The sequence below is a fragment of the Megalopta genalis genome, chromosome 2, assembly GCF_051020955.1.
Source record: "Megalopta genalis isolate 19385.01 chromosome 2, iyMegGena1_principal, whole genome shotgun sequence".
In the NCBI taxonomy this organism is placed as follows: domain Eukaryota; kingdom Metazoa; phylum Arthropoda; class Insecta; order Hymenoptera; family Halictidae; genus Megalopta; species Megalopta genalis.
The window spans coordinates 18,324,557-18,349,002 of record NC_135014.1 but is presented as its reverse complement, the minus strand read 5'-3'; the positions used below and the strand labels follow the sequence as shown (position 1 = coordinate 18,349,002).

General features: G+C 41.8%; 1 protein-coding gene across 3 annotated transcripts in view; it reads left to right on the top strand.

The window, feature by feature from the left end:
* Positions 1–24,446, top strand: part of LOC117220636 (dual specificity protein phosphatase 10) — a 142,618-nt gene that overhangs the window by 112,716 nt on the left and 5,456 nt on the right. For all 3 annotated transcript variants that reach the window (XM_033470809.2, XM_033470810.2, XM_033470811.2), the window contains one exon: positions 19,045–19,437. In XM_033470809.2, the coding sequence (XP_033326700.1) occupies positions 19,045–19,437 (393 nt within the window). The remainder of the gene's footprint in view (positions 1–19,044; positions 19,438–24,446) is intronic.

The following is a 24,446-nucleotide window of genomic DNA, read 5'->3' as shown; positions in this document are numbered from 1 at the left end:
TATTATTAATCACTGTAATGGTATAGTTTATTTAAATTCAATCTGTATTTTATTGGGAGTATGCGATCAATCTGAAGGGTTGATTGTGCTGCTCAAAACACATCACGTTCCACTCACAATTAGTATTTAATCTTAATCATCACGATGCGACCGTTGCACATGCAAAACGTATTTTGTGTGCAATCAAAATCGTCAACACGACCGATCTATATGCGCTTAGGATGCAAGTGTAGAATATGCAAGAGATATATGATAATATAACCGACAAAGATTAACAACACTATCATTCTACGTACGTCTACCACAAAGAATCTTCTAATCCGTAATTCTCGCAGTGCTAGATGTTTATGAAACATGCAGAGATATGCACAGAAATCCATCGCGAGCCACAATCCAACTCCGCGGCAAATTCGTAAATCTCTGGCGCCAGGAAATCGTAAATCGATCCGCAGCATCCACACTGGCAACGACACGACGAACGGATCAAACGCGTTCGCGTCAGATTGCGATCGGCGTTGCCACAGAACGATCGGCGAGATTAAAGTGAAATGGAGCAACGCGTAACTCGGTAAAGATCCGATGATTCACTGCGTTTAAGGACGTCCATTTCCCATTTTCCTCGCGCCGATGAGTCACGGGTATTGAACGAAGATTAATCGGCGATTAATGAAAGCCCCGTGTTGATCGAGGGCGTCGCGTATACACACACAATTTTTATCAGTGAATAATGTGGCCGCGTCGGTTATTATTGCGTCCAAGGCGAACAGAGAGGGAGGACGGCAGAGCGAGAGAACAAACGAGACGTGTGACTAACATAAAGGCGAACTAAGATAAACACGGAAATATAATGTACACACATGTACGATATAATGTATATCGCGGCGCTTAGAGGTTGCGCAGTGTATAGAGTGTAGTGTATAGAGGATTTTGGGACAAGACTAATAACTTGTAAACTAATTAATTTTTTACGTAATACCCCTAATACTTTCTTAATGAAGATCTATCAATTGAAAAAAGAAATTCAATTTTATGAAAAGGCGTACAAATAACCCTGACTTTTTTATTATCTACTTCACATTTCTATTATCTATTTTATTATCTATTTTATTATTGCAATTTATGTCATACGATTCCTGAGCAACTTTTTTTATCGATTTATCGCTAACGCACGATGCATCGAAATGATCATATAGAAGAATGGGAAAATTATAGTAATTAGACTGCAGATCTTTATGCAAGAAATCAAAATCAAATAAAATTGTGTTCCTTCTTTTAGTAATTTTAATAAGATAGCAACGTTCTTAAACGTTTCAAATGTGTTTACATCTTGTTCTTTTATTTAATCATTTTTACCGTAAATGCATCAAATCCACGGTCTAGCAATAATTTTTCTCTGAAGTAAAAGTTCTGTAAAAAATTGGTGAAACAAAACTTACTTATTGAAAAGTTACCAGCGTTTTCTGGACTTCCGTCCCGTGGGTCGTACAGCGTGCGTCGCGGGTCTCGACCCTCTCGAGATTATTGGATCGAACGCGTGTAGTATCGTTTCGAAACGATGACGAAGCAACGCTATTTACTGTTTACTGACCAGTCTATTAAATATACGCAGTCCTCGAGCGAAATTGGCAGCGTCACGCGCGACAAGCGTAAGCTACGATTGGTAGCAACAGCTTGTCAGAGAACGGTCTCTCTACAGCTGCCAGCCAGACACCAGAGTTATTGACGCGTTCGCCGTAAAACCTCCTAACTCGACGGATTTACATAGTTGTCGCGTGTAAACTAAAGCGTTAACCGACTGTAAAAGAACGACGCCGGGAGATTTGCGTCCTGGCACGCTTACGCGGTTCCTCGTCACCGTGAAAACTTCTAATTTATGCGCGGACCGGTGCTCGTAAATTTCCGCGGGCCGTCGCTGAAAAATACGCGACAATTATCCCCGCCGAATCATGCCAAACGAAAATGCACGAAGTGCTGCTGTCAATGAAGCTGGCATTTAATGTCGCGTGGCGTAAACAAAAGGATTCGATGCAACAAGAATCGGGAATGCAAGACGAACGTGTGCATTCATTTAGAAAATACATTGACGATCATAATGTAACGCACGATTCTGAGGTAACACAATTACATAATGGCAGGTAGACCTGTGGTTTTTGTGCGTTCGTGACTAGACTGTGGATTCTAGCACTTTAATTCATGTAGTTCACTCGAATGCAACTGCTGCAATCAATGTTTATTTTCTTCGGTGTGAAACCATGAGCTCGTGGCAATCATGTTGAAACCGTTAAGGGATGAAACCAATTTCTCTTTCCTTGAAATTCATAAGAATTTGTATCTCAATTTAGCACTTTAAGCGTTGTTTCATCTACGTGTCGGTGACCGAATTATTTGCTTAATTTGGAAGTTAATTTTTATCATATTTTTTGGCTAACATAATTCATAATTTATAATAATTATAATATATTATAGTATTAGATATTATAATTTTATTCTACTTTATAAATATTTTTTCGGTAATCCGTTTACATCTTAATTTTATTAGGATTCGCAGGACATAAGAATGTTGAAAAAATAATTGACGTCGTACCAGTTAACTTTCCAATTTTATATAGTTAGATGAAACTTCAATTAAACTCCGCCAGATGTCCAAACAATTACATGCAATTCCAAACAGTTTCAAGCAATTCCAAACAGTTTCAAACAATTCCAAGCAGTTTCAAACAATTTCAAATAGTTTCATAGAATTTCAAACGATTTCAAACAATACCAAACAGTTTCAAAATCAATTCCGAACGCCACGAAGTCCTACCTATAAATAAAATCTCCGTCATTCCGTTGAGGAATACCACTTTCTCGAGGCAACGATCGTTCCACGAGTTCCTGGAACGCGTCGCAGCATTTTCCTGCAGCGCATTACATTATAGATCCTTGATCGAAGATTTTTTTTCTTCGAACTGGTCCATCGCTCAATGTCCGTCGCTTACATAAGCCGAATCACGCGCCGAGGAGCTGAAGAAGCTGGTGTAACTCGGCGTCGGTGCATGCCAGAGCGGTGTAATAAGCGGCGACACGCGTCGAATCGGTCTAGGAAGATTTACGCAGAGGACCTGTTTCTAGATCCGCGAAGCTGAATCATGCGAGCGACGGCTTCTTCTCGCTGGTAAACAAAAGCGCGCGTGGACACCGTCGTGTACACACCGTTGTTGTAATTTTCAGGGTCGGCCGGCCGGGCTCCGACCGGTGACTCACCGCCTAACCGCATTGAGCTTCGATAGCGACGTTTACTTCTCGATGTCACACGATTCTGCGCCGCGAACGAGCTCGTTTCGTTTCCGGGCAAACTGTGGACTTCTTTTTTTTTTAGAAAGGTCGTTCAAAGTTTTGCGGTATTTTAAACGTTCCCATGTTTTGAACGACTGTCTCTTGCGCAACCTACGATGCACTACGAGCTGTTTGGATTACATACTTCCTCTCGACAATGATGGGTTTAGATCCATTTAAATTGTTGATCATCGATTATGTTACTGACGCAAACTGCTGGTTATTTCAGTAAGACGTTATATATATATGACGTTCGAAATTTGATCTTCAATTATGTTACTGATGCAAATTGCTGGTTATTTCTATGCCGAGGATATTATTGCAGTTTTGTCAAGAAAGGATGTGAATGAAACGGTTAAAATATTAGAAATATTCAGGATTGTTATGATATTATTTTCGATTTATTAATACACTTAATAGGTGGAATATATTTTTATTTAGCCCCTGTTTTTTGTAATCGTTGCAGTCAATTTTTATTCTTTACATAATGATTCGCAGCCTAGTTATTTTCCTAGATGAGTCGTACGAAAATTTGGCGACGTTTCATGGAGTTCCTCATGTTTTGTATCACTTGCTTGCGCAGATTGTAATACACTAAATGTGTTGTTCGGATTCGATACTTCCACAAACACAATGAAGACTTTAGATCCATTTAAATTGTTGATCATCAATTATGTTACTGATGCAAACCGTTGGCTATTTCACTAAGATGTATCGCTTGAAATTTGGCGGCATTTCATAGAATTTCTCGTGTTTTGACCCACTGTCTAGCACAGTTTATGATGGACTACAAGTTGTTTGGATTAGATACTTCCTCAACAATGCTTGGAATAAATCCGTTTGATATTTGGCAATGTTTTACGGAGTTACTCATAATACTCACAACTCTTCTGCACAGCTTATGATGCACTGTCAAAGTTATAGATAATTACAAGTAATTTATTTCATATAAAACTATAAAATAGTCGATATAAATACAAAAACATCTGACACCATAAGTTCAAGAAAACTTATTGTTTTCTTGGAGAGAAAGATAAAGCTAATTGATCGACATGATCGACACAAATATTTCCGATAATTATTAAAGCTTCCACGTAACATCTTCATCTTTCAAGAATGCATGAAATTGATACACTATGTGTAATTTTGACATCGAAGCTTTGTGCAAAATAAAAATTGTGACCATTAATTGCAAGATGCAGGAACTACGTGGGCTGTTTCTTTCCTTAATAATTTTAATGAGTCCACGATAAGGGAATATTATTTTCAAATAGTTTACACGTTTTCTTTCCTTAATAATTTTTATGAGTCTACAGTAGTACGACGTTATTTTCAAATTGTTTAAATATATTCTTTCCTTAATAATTTTAATGAGTCTACAATAGTACGACGTTATTTTCAAATTGTTTCAATCTATTCTTTCCTTAATCATTTTAATGAGTCGAGAGTAAGACTCGAGTAATCGTATCACCTCTTCCCAAGTTGTTCATTTTTGTGCGCAATCTGAGCGCCAATTGGGGAGAAGTTATTGTATTTCGAAATTTTCGCACGTCTGAGGTCAAAGCTCCTTCTCATTTGCGGAAGTATTTACACAAGTATGCATCAGCCTCTTTAGGATTGCAACACTATCGGTGAACTTTATTTACGATACACGAAGCGCCAGTGAATCATGGTGGATCGCGTAACGAGCCTGTTACAGCGGACACGTATCTCTGTTTACAATTCGAAACCACGTCAATCTCGATCGGATCGAAGCGCTGCCGGGCTCGATCGGTGATTCGCGTTTCGATCCACGATCCGCTCTCGATCGAGCAGGAATGCGCGCGACAAAATCGCATGATTAATCCGCCTATTAGGGATTCACGGCGCGCGCGATCGTGGTTCTGTTTTCGTTGCGTTCTTGTGGTCTGGGATCCTCTGAATAGAACGACCCTGATCACACACGTAAAATATATGCGCGATCCACGACAGTCTGAGTTATGAGATAATCAATATTTTGATAGATAGTTCATTGCTATTCATCGCAGGGAGAGGGATGATCGGTGCTGGTGACACGAGCGGACTTCGAACATGGTTTATGCTAATGCTGTGGATCCGCAGAACATTTATACCGATCGACGTACGATTTAATCATCCCTTTAAAAAGATTGCCACCAGTCGATTCATTCGGAATGGAATTTCATTTGGAGTTTATGCAATTCTTAACGGAGTAACCAAATCTATGCCTATCATGAAACTGTGAATCTTTGTGTACAGTTTCTGAAAACCAAAGTTAAAGGAAAATTTCCTTTCAATTGTACATTTGATTGCATTAGAACATCGTGTTATATAAATAAAGGAATAATTCGTGGGTTTCTTTCGCCTCTCTCATGCATAATCGACATAAAAAACATAAGAATCAGCAGTACATCATCAAAAACCCATCAGCAACTCAACCTCGTTATAAACCAATTTATACACTTGGTAATCAAATAGAACCTTGATTAATTCATTAAGAACTCTATCAAGCTGCAACTGGAATAAAGATCCTTATTTAGTCATGATTGAATTCTTCAAAGTCAATTTCCTACAGATATGTCTCCGGAAAATGAACGATGCAGTCGCGTTCTTTCATGCTATGAAATTCGTAGTTGTCTGGATTGTTCGTTCAATTTGTTCATTAAATCTCGGCCGGTTATCGCTTCGTCATCTGAAAAGCACACGGAACCTGGCGGAACCTCATAGAGGTGTGCAAAGTCCCCGCCCCATTTATCAGTTCTCTTTCAGAGAATGATCAAGTCGCCTCAATGTGACTAATCTCAACTTTGTTCCTCGCGCCTCAGTGACTAATTGTCCGAGTTCACGAAACGCGGGTGACGTCCTTGCGTAAACGGCTTGAGAACGCATTGTTTCACCAGAATTTTCGATAGCGGATGGACGAGCCAGTGAGGTCATGATCGTAAACAGGTTCCGGACTGGCCGTCGAATCGCGGGAAAAAATCGCAAACCGATGACAATGCCGATGCCGCGATCCTGAGACTTAGAAGCTGCCGGCCGCAATGACGTTCGACCGTAATAAGCGTTTCTCTCTAAACGTTAGTCATTAGCCTTGAAGGGATTTCCATCCCGGCGCGGCGTGTCGAATTGAATCACTCGCGACGATCGATCGTCAAACCAGACGAGGGAGCCCAGAATGCATTTATCTGATTTCATCCGTGATTGCCCGTTCGTCGCGCTTCGACCAGACGTGGGAAGGTATCTCTGCGATAGGATGCTGCATCCACCCTTTCGATGCAGTTCACGGTTTCTTCGGGGCACGTCGAAAATTGAACTTTTTCTCGAGTCCTCGGAACGATCTGGTTTGAATTCGTCGTTCGATCCGGCATCCTTCGGAAACTTGTCATCTTCTTGTCAAGTCAGTCGATATTTCTTTTACACTGTTATATCATAGTATTCCGCGTTGCACTTATGTTGATCGAGGTACAATCTCCGTTTTCACAGTCATCCAATTAAAGAGTTAAAAAGAGTTCGCAATCCTTAACAATTACAGAATTCTTACTTCTCAGTTCCTAATACTGAAACAAAGGCCTTATCCTCTTGCCGTACCATTTTCTTCATAGTTACAACAATTAAGAAGTTTTTCGATTCTATTAATTTCTAAGAAGAAAAAAGCATGGCAAGGGGTTTATATTCACCTTTTGCACTCGACTGGCGACTCTAAGGCACCATTAAAAATTGCTATACTATTCCTCTGAATAATTGTAACAGTATCAGATTCGTTTATATTTTGAAAAACCGTTAAAATTGCAAGTATTATACTTGCCAATGGGCTCGGTTTCATATGAATAAATCGTAAATCATACAGCATATAAAATGGAAATACTGTAGATCAGAAAACATGTTCTGGATTTCCAATTAAAATAGCTGCGACTGCACAGGATTAAGACAATTGGGTTCACCAAAACTTTACATGTAATAGGTGAATGATAAGCTACATCTTCTTCAACATTCATGAAAGTAACTGCGTCAAACGCTTAACGAAGTTACTATTTGTTGATACTGTACTTCCACGAAAGTATTTCATATACAATTACCCGAACTATCATCAATCATACGCCAAGTGAGTGTTAATAACTGATCACCTGGACCCACATCTTGAATGAGTGTCAGTAATGAATGGTACAGTTGATATCCAAGTATTTCATATACCGTATGTTTTTCATACAACTATCATTCGCTTAAGTAGTTCTATACAATCTGAAAAAGTGCAGCTCTCTCACTGCGAAATCCAGAGCTCAGACTCTATGTAACATTACAAATGATCTTCATCTGAAACGAAGGTATCATTTTCAACTTGAAACTCGATCCTTTCAAGTTGATCAGCACTTCTTCATCCTTAGATAAGAATATGAGTTAAACAAATTTCTTAAGTCAAGCGTACATCATAATAGAAATGGCAAGAAGTTAAAATAAATTATGTATAGTTATTCTTGTGAAGTATCAGTTACTTTTAGCGCTCGTTAGGTTTGGTATTAAAATATATTTGTATTATATGAACGTCATTCACACACACACAGATCATATTACTCATACTTACGTTGTACAGTAATTTCTCCCTAATTCGCGCTCAGATTGCGCACAAAAATGGACAATTTGTGAAGAAGAGATACGATTATTCGAGCCTTGCGGTTCGTTTTTATAATTGTTGACAATCAATAATTATAAAAAACGAGCCGCAAGGCTCGAATAATCCTATCTCTTCTTTCCAAATTGTTCATTTTTGTGCGCAATCTCAGCGCGAATTAGGGAGAAATTATTGTATTAATATTATGAACGATCAAATCTATAATGATTCTTTGGGATGACTAAGAAAGCCGAAACACCTTCCTGCGGTCGAAGCAATTAAAAAAGTGAGACAAGTCATTTCTCTGGGAAAGGTGTCTCATTAGTGAATCATAAACCTTTCCCAGGTACTAAAAAAAAAAACCCGCCAAAAGGATCATCCTCGTGGTTTGACAAGGATCCTGGTGGAAGAAAGGTTGCGATCTGATCCTGGGATTTCCTAAATGCTCGGCGTGCCTCCCAGATACGGAAATTCCTGTTGCGATGTATTGCGACCGCAATGGCGGTTCCGAGGAAGCGAGAAACCTCGCGAGAGATGCGAACGCGAGACCACGAAGACGTGATGGTGTAAAATTCTGGTCGCGTGTACGGTTCGGTGAAATATGGATGTTCTTAACGGAATTCGTGGCTCGTATCTCTTCGACAGGGAAATGGTTGATATGTTACTCCGGGAACGGGAAGATCAGTCGACTCGTTGGTGTCATCGTTCTTCGGCCTCCGTGAGTAACGCGTGCTCTTTGGTCTGGGCAAGCTTCGGCGAATGATGTCATAGAAAAAGCAGGAAACTGTAGACAGATCATTTGGAATTCTTTGCAAGTTAATCAGTGCTACTGACCAAGAAGGCTGATACAAGTCTTTTGGGACGTAATTGTAAAAAGTATATAAAGATACAGAGGAACATATTTGTTAACAGACAACGCATAAATAAAATATTGCTTCTTCAATTGAAGCATCTGGCAATAAAGTAGGTCATACAAAAGGTAATTGCACCTGAACTGATTAGTAAACTGCGGATATTTATGCAAAATAAGAATCGTATGCTTCAATTGCAGGACGTAAGAGCCAAGTGCATAAGTCGTAATTATATAACATATCATTTCTAGATCTTTTGTTTCACCGATTCTTATGTTTCACCTATACATTTTTCCCATAAATGCATAAAACCCCCAGTCTACCGATTAGATCCTGAATCCCCGATTTAGAATGGCCAACTTGCTCATTTGGGACCTCCGGGGTCCCAGAAATTATTACTTATCGATTATTCGGACAATCCTACTCTAAAATCACATTTTATCAAATTATGATAAATCAGTTGTGTTTTTTTATCTGTAGGCATTTAGTATTGTATTCTGTCGTTCTCTATCGCAGCGAGTTTCAATTTGTTCACCTTTTTTTCTTGTCCGTTCGATAGTCATCTCTTCACGTTTCGTAATACAAAGGGTTCGTCCAGTTAAAATATTGAAATATATAAATAAAATTAAGATCGCATCACAGCCTGCCCGTTTGTTCGAAGAGACTGCAGAGCCCCAAAAGTGCCCACTTATCGAGTGTCTCGACATTTCTGCTCCGAAATTGAGATTGCCCCGGAGCCAGGACAGTGGCCCTCGAGGCAATCAAACTCCGATTGTAGAAGGTTACCAGGAGGCTTTAGGTCGCGGGTAATTGTGTCCCGCGTGAGAAATAAGTCGTAAAATTAGAATTTGTTGGCAAATTGTGTAACGTCCCGCGGCGATTACCCCGCGCCTTGAATGCAGGCCCGTGAATCATTGCGTGCAGGAGACGCATAATGCCTCGATTTATTTTCGCTCCCAACAGAGTACCACCTTTGATCTTTTGTCCCGCTCGAGGGCCAATGGGTTCGACTACTTCTCCTTTTTTTTTTTGGTTTCTCGATCAATCGATGTTTGTCGCTGAAGCAGCATTTCGACATCGGGCGATCGTAGGGGAACAATCGCGCCAGATCGTATCCAGCGATTCAATTTTATTCTCGAGTGGCTCGATAATCGACGTTATCTTCGGATTATTGATACGAGAAACGAAAGGTCGACGGTTTGCGGACAGATCACAGTTTCGTGTGTACGATGGCTGGAAAAGAAAAATTAAATGCTTTCCCACAGGATTGGAAATGTATCGACGCTGAACGCCGATCGATGAATCATTGCGCTCGACCCTAACAAGCCCCATTGTACCTAATAATTCAGACACACTCGATTCAATTCAAATTACGCTCGATCGTTTCTTAACTGTACGACACAGTCCGTTGGTTCCTCCGGGAGTGGAATATTCTAGGCTTGTGCTCGCCGGGTTAAACATGTTAATTATGGCGATAATTTATTTAACTGGAGTAGTACGCGTGTTAGCCGGGCTAATAACATTGAGAGCGGATTGCTTCAATCCAGGGAGCAAGAAACTAGATTAACGTTCAATGGTTATTACCATGAATTTTCATCCGATTAATACTATTGTGCCTGCTCTCCCAGTTGATTGCATACTGCATGCTTTGTAACGAAAAAATTTTCAAAAAAATTTTTGATTTTACACTGGGACATTCACTCTGTCTTAGCAGTGGCCATTTTTCGTGTAAATTATATTTTTATATTGCCCTGGAAAACCTTCAGTTTGTTTTAGCAGCGGCCATTTTGACACAAATTATATTTTTACGTTGCATACATGATTGTACTCTACAGAATGCAACATTTAATGTATCTTAGCTGTAGACATTTTTCATGTGGATTATATTTTTATTTTGTATTCCACGTCTTGCTATACACAAGCTTTGTATTGAGCACAGTATCTAATCATTTTGTTATAGATATAAGATTTTTGAGGATTTTCTTTAATTTTATTTTATCACCATCGTTTAATCCCCGAATAAATTAGGGTGGTAAAACCATCCAATAGTACAAGTCTGCAAAGATGTAACCTTCTCTAGTATGAGTAGTTTAATATAAGTGAGTGCTTCGTTGAGCATTCGTTCCATTTATTGATTCATTTATAAGTATCCTATAAAAATGAAATAGAAAATCTTAGCAAATACACTTTCATAATCCACACAATAAGTGCAGCGACGCTTCTCAGATATTATGAAAGGAGACAGAGGTGAGTTACCATTTCAAAAATTGTGACGCGCAGGGGGATCCATAGATCGCATCTATCCCGTAACGCCGGGATGCATCCCGCAGGATCGTCTCGAACATTCGATTCTGGAAAAGGTCGATACATCGGCAATTAAGTCGCGTTACGTTATGTATTTACGAGCAAGTCGCGCGACAAGGTCGTCATAGGACGCCGTTGCGTGCCGCTACGAGCGAAATGCACGAAGCCCCGCGAAAACTAGGAAGAACGGTAGAGAGACAGGCCAGACAGAGACGGGATTATGGTTTGGCCACGGTGCGCGAGAGAGAGGGACAGAGGGGAGCGTGGTACACAGACTGTGGCGGTGCTCGACTGCGTTCGTGTGTCTTCGTCCCGTGGCTCTCGTACGTCACACAGGGGCCGACCAATCGGCAGCGAGCCGGATGACTCATCCAGTCGAGCCTCATGTAAACTCTCTCGTGCCGTTTAGCCAGCAGTCTCCCGCCAACAAGCAAAAGGGCAAGCGCCGCTTTTGCCACGTATCTCTCCCTCTTAACAGCCGCCGTCGTTTCGCCGTGGAACAAGTAAACACGGTGTCAAACGTTAATCAGTCTCCAGGCAGGAGGTACAGTTTCAAATCGGCCGGCGATTAGGCCCGCGTATGCGCGTCTCTGGAAGGACTTTCCGTCGTGCAGACGACACACGACAAGACTCTGTTCTCGCGTTTGCGTAACCCCATCGTGCGATCGAGTTTTGTGGTGAACCAGACAGTGATCGGGAACCAAGGCATACGAATGTTTCTCGGCTTCGCTACCTGTGTGTGTCAAATGGTGCGGTGAGGATTCTCGGAGGGAACCGTGGAGCGAATCTCGAGCACGAACATGAGGATGAAGAAGCAAGCCCCGTGCCTTGTACTCAGGCTCGTCCCTCTCGAGAATCTCGAACCATGGGGTAAGCGATTCGCCGTTTCGCGTTCGCTGTTCCTTCGTTTGCGTGTCGTGTGCAAACATTTTCCCTTTAGGCCGGACTAAACTTTATTACAAACTCGGTTTTCTGTGCAGAAAGACTCCAATATTGTTTCGAGGATGTAGATTACCAATATAGTTTCATACAGGGATTGACAGTCCAAGATCGTTCGAAGAGATTCTGTTTTGGTATCGCATCGCCTAGCGTATAGATGCAGACTAATCGTTTTTTGAATATTCGCGCCACTGACCCTGAGAGGCCATTCTTGTTTATATATATGTATATATAAACGGGCCAACTTAAGTTCTCCTTGCCTTTTATCTTAGATCGTGTTTATGTTTGGTCTTCTTTGTATTGTTTCATATTTTATATTAGGCAGTTTTATAACAGTTTTGTTCTCGAAACCTGTCAAAGGCTTCTGACGTTCGAAAATTTATTTGCCGAGCTCGTTATTGCTACTAGGTTCGCGACTGACGTCATCTTCCGCGGGAAATAAATAGCGTTATCGTCGATTTGGTCGTCTCTGACTAATTTATGAGAAGCTTGCCCGTCTTCGAATAATTATTCGCATTCTTTTAGACCAATGGTATCGCACAGCTATTGTTACCACACGGTGTATAAATCCCGAAGTAATCTCGTAAGATAATTAGATCAATTTTCGGCCGATTTTAGTCCGATGGTCCGTGTTAACAACACCACGTGACCGACCGCTTAGGAGCAATCCTCAGTGTCACTAGAGCTAGTGATTTTTGAGAAACGTTGATCCAAAGAAACCAGAGCATAGAAGCTGGTCGATTAATTACTCCGAGCTAGTAATTACTTGGATCTCGTTCGCGACTAAGGAATCTAGTCGTGTAAATGGTTAGAAGGTTGATTCAGGCCCGGTTGATCGGTGTTACGGTTCTGGTCGAAGATCTCCGGTTCTAGAAAGCGTTTGATTCATTGAGTGGCATCGTTACCTGTTCCACTAGTCGGTCGCCTAATCCCCAACGTCGCGGGACAAGTATGGGCAATGGTATTTCTGAAACGTCTGGCTGCGGCGATGGGAGAATACGAAGTCGGACGAGGCACGCGGCTCTACGTACAATCTCCTCGCGATGACTCAGAGACCACGGTATCTCGGATTTTAGGCGTAAACGCGTGCCCGATGACTCGTTTCGTGTTAATCGCCGGGAATGATGGAATTTACGGATTCCTTATCCCCGGGTGGCTGCGCATGAACGGTCCTTCTCGTCCACTATAATCGGTCTCTTTTCTCTCTCTTTCTCCGTTTTGTTTCTGCATTAAATCACATCGCAGATAGCCGCTTATCCGAGGAGAGAAATTCTTTCGTTGCGTCCCGTATTATTTGCACTGATAAAACAACGTTCCCCCATGGAGTTGTGCAAGAGACGGTTCGGATCGATCAAGACTACGTGAGATCTCGTCGTTTGTCGCTAAACACGTCTGGGGGCCTTTCCTGAGAATCGGTGATTAAGTCTCTCGCGGCAACAAGTAGATGTTTACTTGTAGTTTTGTAAGATGTTTCCTGTCGAACACACAAGCAAACAGCATACTTTCCGACCTAGAGATATTTGAGGCGTGAACTGTAAGGAATGCAGAAGAATGTGCTCTCTAGAGATTGTTTAAAAACTCTTATTTCACCTCGGACTTAAAACATGCACAAATGTTTGCAGGCTACGTTATTAGTAGTATTTCGTTTGCCAAACTTCTCTATACATCTAGTTTAATTATAAAGTATTTTCTTCCGACCAGTTAAGGGTAGTTTTTCGAGTCTTATCGTCCCTCAACAAGTGGTATCGTTCTTTATATCTCGAACTGGATAAGTACGCCCGGTTATTTATATCAAGTTACTTATTATGAATCGCCGTACGATCTCTACCGTGCAAAGATCGATGGCTGCCGAAACATATAACCTCGGTTAGCCCTGTCTGCATCGACGGATTCGAGTGGAATGTGGGTCGCGCCTGATTCGGGTCATTATAACAATCAAGTTGTTCGAGGTTCATTGCTCTTGTTTCGCAGATGCCACCGGATTGTTTTCTCTGTCGCCGTAGTAGTAACAAATATTAGGCCAATCGAAACTTTATCAGAACTAATCATTTCATTTAAACGATCATAAAAGGTGGACAAGAGTTTTTTTGTATAATACAAAAAGAAATAAATGTAAAAATGAAACATTAGGGCGTCCCACATACAAAATGATTTATTGCATGATACGAATCGTTGCAGGCTTAATTTAGTACAGCAACTAAGTGCCTGTGCCATTAACAAAACACTTATAGGCATAGGGGATTAGAATTTCCAAGCAATCAATTTATTTAAAAATAAAGACCAGTCCGAATAAAATGTTTGTATACGAACGCGATCTTCTTTCGAGTTGCACTTGCAGTTCATTGACACACTGTGCACCGAATCGTTGGAAATCAGGCCAGTGCCCCGCGAAGGGACACGCGTGCCCCTTCCCTTAACAATTCCGATCTATTAAGCGTAATTACTTCGTTCGCCGGTCGGCCAAGAATACATCGGGACGGTTAAACGTGAACTTGTGACGTCATTTGGTGACATGGACACCAGGACAGACACACGTTACAATCCTCTATTCTATGGCGTGACCGTGCCGTTTTAGACCAGCCTGCAACAAAGTTGCGATTTCCTTCGTGGCTAGTCTTCGCCGCAGATTGCACATAAGAGGCGGTGGTCGTGCCACTTTGTCAGGCATATCTGGATCAAATCGCGAGCCAGCATCGTCGGGTTCGCAAACCCGTCTAGCGAGCTACCCGAAAAACCGTTACATCCAGTTTTTCAAACAACGAAAAGAATACTAATGCCCGTGGAATTATGCGACAATGGAACGAGCGGCTCAAAGACGATACAGGAAACGTTACTTATTTCATTTCTAGGGATAGACTTGAACTGAAGAAGGGACTTCGAAAATATGCTTAGCAAAATGGTAAGAGATGATTTACATGGATCTGTTCGTTGTCAATCGTTCAGTTTAGACTTAAATGTCTGCTCAAAGACCGAGGAAGATTAATCGGTCACTTTTCTCGCTTAAAAAATCGAAATGGGAGATAACAAGCCATCATGCTTGCATTGAACGTTAAATAAAGGGCAATTTTCATGGCTGCTAGATCATGCGTGTCTCCATATCCAAGCTATGACGTCCAGTGGACACGTTCATCGCGAAATGCACGACTTCCGGTAAAGACTAATGCATCAGAGATTGCATCTGCCTGAACAAAAGCTTGTTTCAATAGCCTGATAATAAAGAAACATAATTTAACGGACATATATACTACATATATTCTATTAAACACGTTAGTCTAGAGAGAATAGAATAGGGAATGCCTTGAAATACTACGGAACACTTAGACAAGCATTTAATTAAACCGACCATAAACTGTCTGAATCGAGTTTCTTCGTGACTGCATCGAGTTTATCAACTCAATTAGCTTATTCTACCTGCTCAAAGATTAGATTCCTTCGAGACCAGAATTCCAGATTTATTTAATTTCGAGGTCAATGGCTGCGATTATTAATATCTTCGACAAATCATATTACGTTTGCGTTGTCTAAGTTCCTTTCTATCCCAACCAGGAACATTCGACGCTATCTCGTTTATGCGATTTTAATATTCTCACTACCTCCGCTTTCTACTAATTTATTTATCTCAAACGTTTCACTAATTTCACTTCATCCGGTTGCAGCATACTTGTTCACTAGATTGAAAAATAACAGGGCTTGGATGAAGTGAAATGAATGAACCGCGTAAAGAATACAGATGAATCAATGGCAATTTTGAAGTTGCAAGGACAAGACATCGTCGATCGTTTTCGACAGCATTTGATCGTTATCAAATTGAACTTTCTCATCCATCCACCGCGCACCACCTATCAATAGAAGAAATAATATAAAGACAACAGGAATATTTCAGAGCTTTTTTTACATTATTTTGAATCTTTCGAAGCTACTAGAAGAAGAAATACGTCTTTACTCAACTCTTGTTCTGTACAATTGAATCAGACAATCCTTATTTCGCATAAAAGTCCACATGTCACCTATCACAATGACTTCACAACTCACGAATAGCAAAAAAATGGATCGTGGAGGGGTGGAACAGTTGTCAGCCCGTGATGTTGCACGTCAATCACGATTAATGAAATTCACGCACCCGGCTGTCGCCGGATCATAATTCTCCCACCTAAGCTACCTGGCTGTTCTATTTCCTTTCGAACAGTTCTCCCGCGATCGTCCATTATTTTCGTACCGAGTCCACCGTGAAAACGGCCGGCCGCCCTAAACGATGGGGTAGATCGCAAAGCAAATGAACGTTGCCGAAACGAGCCGAATCCGGAAGGAGGAGGTCCCGGTCGTTGCCGAAAGGAAGTTCCGTTGCGGCGGCGGCGGCTGCGGAATAATCATCGGCCGCGACGATAGTCAGTCAGCGATGACAGTCAGCCAGCGATGGGGTTGGCAGCGGTGCGGCGCGACGGCAGGGGGCGAAAAGAGTGACTCATCGTTGAGCCAGGCCAGGCCTGGCCTCGCGAGGCTGCAGGTCAGGAGAGGAAGACACTTTTAGCCCACATTTCTTCCCAGCCCCCTCTCGTTACCGGCGTCTTCCTTTATTTTTACCCCGGACCGTTTATTCGCGGGTTACCCGTCTTCCTCTCCCTCGCTCTCGCTTCCTCCTCGACGCCATTTTCCTACTTTCCCGGAGACACCAGCTGTGCAGCCCTCGACGAGGACACTTGAACAATGCTTATCCTAACCGACGACGTGTTTACCTTGACGATTACACTTTTACTACTGCCGGCGCACTTGCGGATCCTAGAGCAAACTCTTCAGCTTTTGACTTCGTTGCACTTGTTACTGCACCCTTGGAAGTTCTCGGTTTTAGGATTATTCGATGGAGAAGCCTTGCTGGAGAAGTTTTGGTAGCCTTGCTAGGGGATCGTTTCGATTTTTGTGACTAAAGAACCGCTTTTATTAATAAGATAGTATGAGGCTGGAGTATAGCAGTCGCTTTTTAAACGACTAGCTTCAAATACTTCAAAGAAATTAATTAACTTCTACCTTTGAATTTAACAGATTACTTCACTTTTAGGTTTACTCTTAATTCTTGATGCATTTTAATCCTTTGCACTCGAATGACGACTCTGAGGCGCCATCGAAAATTAATGCAAAATTCAAAATAACTTCAACATCGTCGAATGTGTTTATATTTTTTAAAAAAAACACTGTGCGAAGCGTAATTGTTGCTCGAGTCACATAATTCAATGTCGCATGTACAAAATGCAGTAAGCTATTTGAAATGAGAATGCTATAGATCAAAGAAACTATTTTAGATTTCGAGTTGAAAATAGCTTCGAGCATTGTATCCATACCTTAATAATTCCAATAAATCCTGTACAGGTAACCACAGATTAAAGTACCTAGACCAGGGATACCTGTACAAGTTCTCCGTCTCGAGTAATGTCTCAGAGCACTAAGACAATTGGTATTTATTACAAGCAGAAGGGTTGCTAGCAGAACGCTGCGAGCATAGAGGGTGTCCAGGGATTTTCGGAGTAGTTTGGCACACGGCTCGCGTTTCTTAAGACCGGAAGACTCTCAAGACGGCTAAGGCAGTCTCGCTAGGGCTTCGAAAACCGCACGAGAGACAGACCAAGAGTGTGCAGGATCGTGATTCTATCTCTCTCTTTCTCCTTGGGTCGAAGAATCTGCTAAATTCGCTGAAAATCAGCTGCGTTTCAGGTTCCCGGACTGCTTTGCCCCCCGGCAAACAGTGTACAGGTTTAGAAGCGTAGTAGTACGCGGAAGTATGGCGGACCTGCTGCGCGAGGAGGTTTATTAGCTCGTGGTTTCACGAGAAATCGGTTCTGTGTACACAGTACCGCGATTCCGCCTGGCAGGAGGCTGAATCGTTGCATTGTGCTCTCCTCCCCCACCTCGGCATTGTGCGCCGGGAAGATAAATGAAATTTCTGTCCGGCTGTTTCCCCGGTTATTCGCGAATGCCGAACAGAGAAAGTCTTCTCTAGAAAGATTTTCGGCGACCTGTCGAACAATGGGATTACAAGGAGAACCGTTACGACCGGGCCCCGCCATCTTGGTAGACGCCTTTTGAGACCTGACGCGGTCACTGGTCGCCCTAATTACGCGCGCACGGTTTTGCGGCGTTTAGCACTCGGTAATGTGCACTCCTCCTTACAAGGTTTACACTGTACAAATACGCTGGTTCGTGGAATACTGCTTTTGATGGATCCATTTGGTGATTCCAGGAACAGAGACACGATTCCGTTATTCAAAGACTCCGAAGTTAGCATAATAAATAGAGGCTAGAGCCGTTCTCTCGTCGACGCAACAGGGCGGTTCAACGAGATCCAATCGTTCAGAAATCCCTGAGCGAAATTCGGTAGCAAACAGCACCTGCTCGCAGGGTGTCAGGGTTTTCCTAGTAACCTGATGCTCTGGCCCGCCAGTTCCCACGATAGTGACTCGAGCTTGTCTTGGTATGGTTTGACATAAAACACCGGGATATTCTAACCGGGACCATCATCTTTGTAAGCTTCGGAGACTTTTGCATCAGTCGATGTACCTATTATTTCCCACGAGATCTTGTCTCGGTTGACAAAAGCAACGATTCACGATCACTAGGGTACTGGTGCCATTTACTGTGGAGTGATCAATTGCTGTGTCTTTGGTTTATTTTGGGGCATAATTAGCTTTGTATTCATGAAATAAAACGTATTACATTTTTTTATTCAAATATGAACTCAGTAAAAGAATGCAAAAATTGTCTTATTCGATAAATATGAAGTTAATCATGCCCGTAGACAAACCAAAGGCACAGCAATTGGTTACCACATAGTAACCAGCACCGCTTAGGTTTAAGTTCTATTCTAGATCGTAGTTGGTAAATGTTTCTCGCAGGTTTTCAATCTTTCATGGGCCCTGTTTTGTAACTTCATTAAACTGTCTAGAACAGTTCAGGAACGTAACAATCGTAAATGAGCAAAAAAAGTAACTCTTGTTCTAGAAGACCGAAGTTCTAACCGAGCACCTTTCTGCTTCGTTCTAGGTGGACACAAAGAATTTCACAGGCGGCACAGAGATCTCTGCGAGGACACGTTGCTCCCAGCAGGCGGATCGGGTTCGTCGGCAGTCAGTGGTTGCCCCAGTCCCGGACCAGGTTGTCCAGTGTTGAGTTTATCTGGTCCACCAACCCCTCAACCCGCTGACATCGACAACCACCCTGCGTCACGAGTTCTGCCCTTCCTTTACCTTGGGAACGGCAGGGACGCGGCAGATCTTCAGCTTCTTCGAGCAGTGGGCGTCACTAGGGTCCTCAATGTCACTTCACAGTTGCCTGGTTATCACGAGGAGAGGGGTATCACCTACAGGCAGATCCCTGCCTCGGACTCCGGTCATCAGAACCTTAAACAGTACTTCGAGGAAGCCTTCGACTTCATCGGTTAGTGGCCTTTGATTTCTCTTTTAGCAGCAGGTATCTTGGGTTCCTGTTGGGATGGTGTACGAGTTAGGCAATCTCATAATGGGAATTTGCTTTTACGTCTTCAGAAAGTAGAGCACAGTATGAACGAAGATATTATAACCTTTGGGTACGAAAATTTTTGATAGTGCTGAGAATACATTCCTTAGAGAATTCGAATATGTATAAAAAAAACTTAAATAAGGGAAGAAATTAACGATCCTTTGTTACCTACATAATCAAATTATATGTTTGCAATTTTTGGAATAAGAGATACAGTCCTGGTGTCGTCACTATGTCAACATTCATCCTCAAAAGGTTAAAACAATGATCATTATTTAATTCATTTATTTAATAGTCGTTTATACTTTTATAATCGTAGGGCTAATTAATAGATTAAGTTCTTCCGATTCAAATGAGTCCAGACATGATATAAATCGGACTATGTCTATCGACACATTTATTATTATAGATTTCATATCAATTAATCCGAGAAGGGCTTAAATTAATACAATTTACATCGTGTTCGGAGTCATTTTAATCGGACGAATCCTAGCTATCCATTAAAGCTAAAATTATAAAAATGAGTCGACAATTATTGAATATTAGATTTTCTTGGATGCAGCTTTATTTTTCCTTTGCTTTATAGAGCCGTGCTCGAGTCAATTCGTAGAAGAAAAAGGTGTCCCGTACGCAAGCGTTTATATGTTGGCATCTGAATCGATGTGAATTTAATCGTACGCTACCGTAGTTTATCCAATGAAACATGACAGAAAAGATTGTTGCTTAAACTTGCTTAAAGAGTTCTGGGAGCTGCTTTAGAGTCCAGTTCGAGGAAATTAATTCACAGAAGCTACCTGAGAGCTCCGCTAGACTCCTGTTTGGAGTCATCCAGGGTCCGGTACATGACCGTCTGCCGGACAACTAGTAAAACACGGTAGCATTAGTCAGAGACTGGTAATTGATGAATTGGACGACGAGAGAAGCATTTGAATAGTTAGCGAGAGGAAACGCGAGACGCGTTTATAATGCAGCCGGCTGACATTGAACAAGCGAGAGAGCGTGGTCGATCCATTGACGGTTTTCAGACCTGTTGCTCCGCCGGTGCCGCGCGGCTCAACGAAAATAGAAGGATACACACCAGAATCCGTTCGTGTAAATTAGTCCAATTGCATCGGCGGTGCTAAATGTCGGGAGGTTACGGCCACACCGCTCGTTGGAGGCTGCGTTTAATTCACCGTGAGAGAGACTAGAGAGCGATAGAGAGACAGACAGACAGAGAGAAAGAGAGAGAGAGAGATATCACGCAACAAAGAGACGCTGGCCTGTGCCGATGAGTAATTCTTTCGGCTGACTGGGTGTGTCCTCGGCCAATAATCGTCATTGCATTCATAACACCGCACGAAACTTATCCGCTTCGCTCTCACAATTCGTGCTTCCGCGTCGAGCAGACGCTTCGGACTTGGATTAGAATTCGAAACGGTCTTCTGTAGCCTCGGGACTGGCTAGAAGAAGGAAACTTCCTAGCGATCCGGATTTAAACCGCCCTTTGACTCCCCTCATGGGAACCAAGGACTCGACTCTTTGTGGCCTGGGCAAACTTTCCAACCAGTCCTGCCTCTTGTTCTCGAGGATACACCGAGTTCTTTCCGCTTTGGGCACCTGGAAGCGTTCTTTAATGGCTCTCGACAATTAATCCTTATAGAAATTCTGTTTCCACTCGAAAGAGATGGGTAGGCTGCAGCTCATTAAGCAAAACGAAAGTTTTATCGAATAACTTCATGTATATGTTCTTAAATACTGTTTGTTTTGAATACTGTTTGTTTCTTTCATATCTCTTATTTTTCTGTTAACAATATGCAAGCGTTATAATATATACACGTGGACTGTTTATTTTGAGATTGGTTTAAGTCCATTTTTCTTTTTAAAGAAATGAGATATCACTTAATTTGTGATTAATTTAGTGTGACCTTTTTTATGTATAACTGAAAAAATGGACTTGCATCATTTTCAAAACAAACGGTCCATATAATTAATATAAACATATACTAACTGTATGAAGAGACATAAAAGTAACAGAAGGATAAGATCTAAAAGGAACGAATGACGTTCATATTTCCCTTACCTAATAAGGGCATTATTAAAGACTAAGGATTCTTAATTATTACGACTGGAAAGAAGTAAGGGTTCATTTTTATTGACCATGTTTGCATATTTCTTTCCATATCACCAGCAATGTGGGTTAACAAAACAACTCAGAATACACTAGAAATACAGAACACATACAGGCATGCAATAAATATTTTCTTGTAAAAAAATTATTAACTACAAGAAAATACCAATCGGATTAGCCGCGACAGAAATGATTGAAAAAAGGGTTGACGATGGTAATACATTCACTATAGCAGAGTCAAAAATAAGTTAGTACTATTTTCATCTAAAATTGTCTTATGCGCAGCAGAAATAGCGTAAAAAAAAGGGTGCAAGACGCGCCCCCCATTTCGCTCGCAGGGCCTTGAAGGGTCAAAGTCGTCGCTTTGTTTGCCCACAAGAGACGTCTTAACGGTCAACGCACCAAGGTGCCCTTCATTTCACGCAACAGTCCCTACGGTGTTGGACGGTTGGCCAGGTACAGCATTCCACCAGTTGCACATTCGGTAGGGCTCCTCTCTCCCCGGTGCAGTGCTCTCACGGACGCACACATGCGACTGATATCGAGCCCCCTCTCTCCTTTCTCCTCCTGTCCCTCGTCCTTCCCGGAGCGGTGTTTCACGTATGTACACACACGTACCCTGCATCGAATGCGGTGCAATAAACACACGACTGACACGGACGAGGAGACTGGCAGCCAGTGGGGCACCATGATAAGGGGTCCGGGAAAGAGAGGGGGACGATACACACGGGTGTGCACTCGCTCGCGCGAGCGCGTGACTCATGGTTTCATGAATGGAAGCCTTTCGTCTTCTAGTCCTCGCGCGGTGAATGGTCCACCGGAAACGGCTGGTTACACCCTGTTTCCGTTACATCGAACCGCGTCGCCGCCGACGAGGGAAAAACGTTGACGAGCGAACGTTGCGACGACGTGCCCCTAACTGCGCCCATGGAACTCCCTTGGACACGTTTCCATTGCCAGTCGCTTTATTTCACTGGATAAGCTGCGTCTTCTTTCGGTTACCTGGGCGCTCTAGGAATCCCCCGATCAGTTAAACTTGAGAAATCTTGAGAAGGATCTTTTTAGTGATTGCAATTTTTAAAGGATGTCGCTTACAAGATTTTCAGCCTTTGCTGTTTTGGAAAATTTCGATCTTACCAATTTCTGGAAGTATTCACCCTTTGCATTCGAAGCCATTTTTGTTCTAAATCCAAAATAGTAGCTTTGATCTAAAATCTTGTAACTCATACAACAGTTTTACACTTTTAACAGTTTTTTCTTTTGTTTTATATAAACAAATGTCACGACAGAAAAATATGTAATTTTTAATGGTGTCTTAGAGTCATTACTTGAGTGCCAGGAGTTAATCTCTGACCACTTTGGTACAAATCCCGTTTCCACCTAATGCCTCATTTTTAACCCTCCTGCACTGTTTGAAGAAGTTATTTCATATACGTTATTATTAGTCTTTCAGATTTTATGCACGGAAGTAATATGTATTTAGAATTGTGGTATTTTTGCAAGAACGTCCAAATCTCTTCTATTATAGTGCGTCGTCGCCAGAGGGTGAACAAACTCTATATCTCTGCGAGCACACGTTCGTCGTGGTCAGCCGAATAATATTAAACATGTTTATAAATACAGTGGTTAAATTCACACCGGGATTATTTCATTTCGGTTCGAGTATTACGGGCATACTAAATTGCGCAGCGGGACCATCGTCGCGCCGCAACAAGTTCGCGCGTTCCGAGAACATGAATCTGCCGTTTTAATTTTAACCTTCCGCGGAACGGGGCATTCTGGGGGAGAAAACAACCGGCTGAAACTCGGTTCGAGGCAACAAGTACGTCCGATTTCCCGGAACCACGGTATCATTTTCGGGATCGCGACAGGTGTCGCAGCTTTTTGTCATTGTGTACACACATGTGCCTTCTGTTACCGAAATATATCTCCGCGACGCCCCTCCCGTTATTTTCTCTTACATTCTGACTCATTCATTCCCCACCTCACCCTCTCGATTCGACCGCTTTTCTCGTTTCTCAACCCCCTTTTGCTTTTTCTTGGTACACGGCCCGATCGTCAAATTGTGAATTGCTACGAAATGAAGTAACAATCTCCGTTGATCCGTTTCCGTGATGCTTTTTACGTTTGGTTGGACTAAAAGGAGTACACAGGTGTATACATGCATGTTACACTATTTATTTCTAGATTATACTTATAATTGTTGTGCACTGTGTATTGTACAATTGTTTGGAGACATTCGCTGAAGAATGTGATAAAAATATTCATGGGTTTTAGAGAGTTAATCCCTTAAATGACTGGCCTGTTGATCGTATCCGAGTCAAATATGATATATATATTTCTTCATTATTATTATAATATATTTCTTCACTTTTCTTTAAGTAAAAAGTCCACGTTACTTCGGAAACCATTTAATAACAGAAAAATGATAGGCAATTTTTAGACCAGTTTCTCGAATTTCGCGGATCACTTAAGGAACTAAATATATTTCTACAAATTTTTTATTTGAATCTTACTCACCTTTATTTGGTATTTCTTGCCTATTCATCAAGCCTGAAGGAAGTGCATAATCACGTAGAACATGTTTATGGTACGTTTCTCTTACAATTGTGCAAAAACATGTAACGAAGACGAAAAAGGTCGATTCTTCATTTCAACATTTATAGAATCATACATGACTCTGCAAGTCTTGTGACATAATCTTGAAGTACAAATCTTTAAAACCAGACTCTACTGGCAACCCGTGATTTTAATTAAACCGTCCAGAGTTAGAGTAGACGTCAATCGAGATAATTTAATTAACATCGAGCTTCTGCAA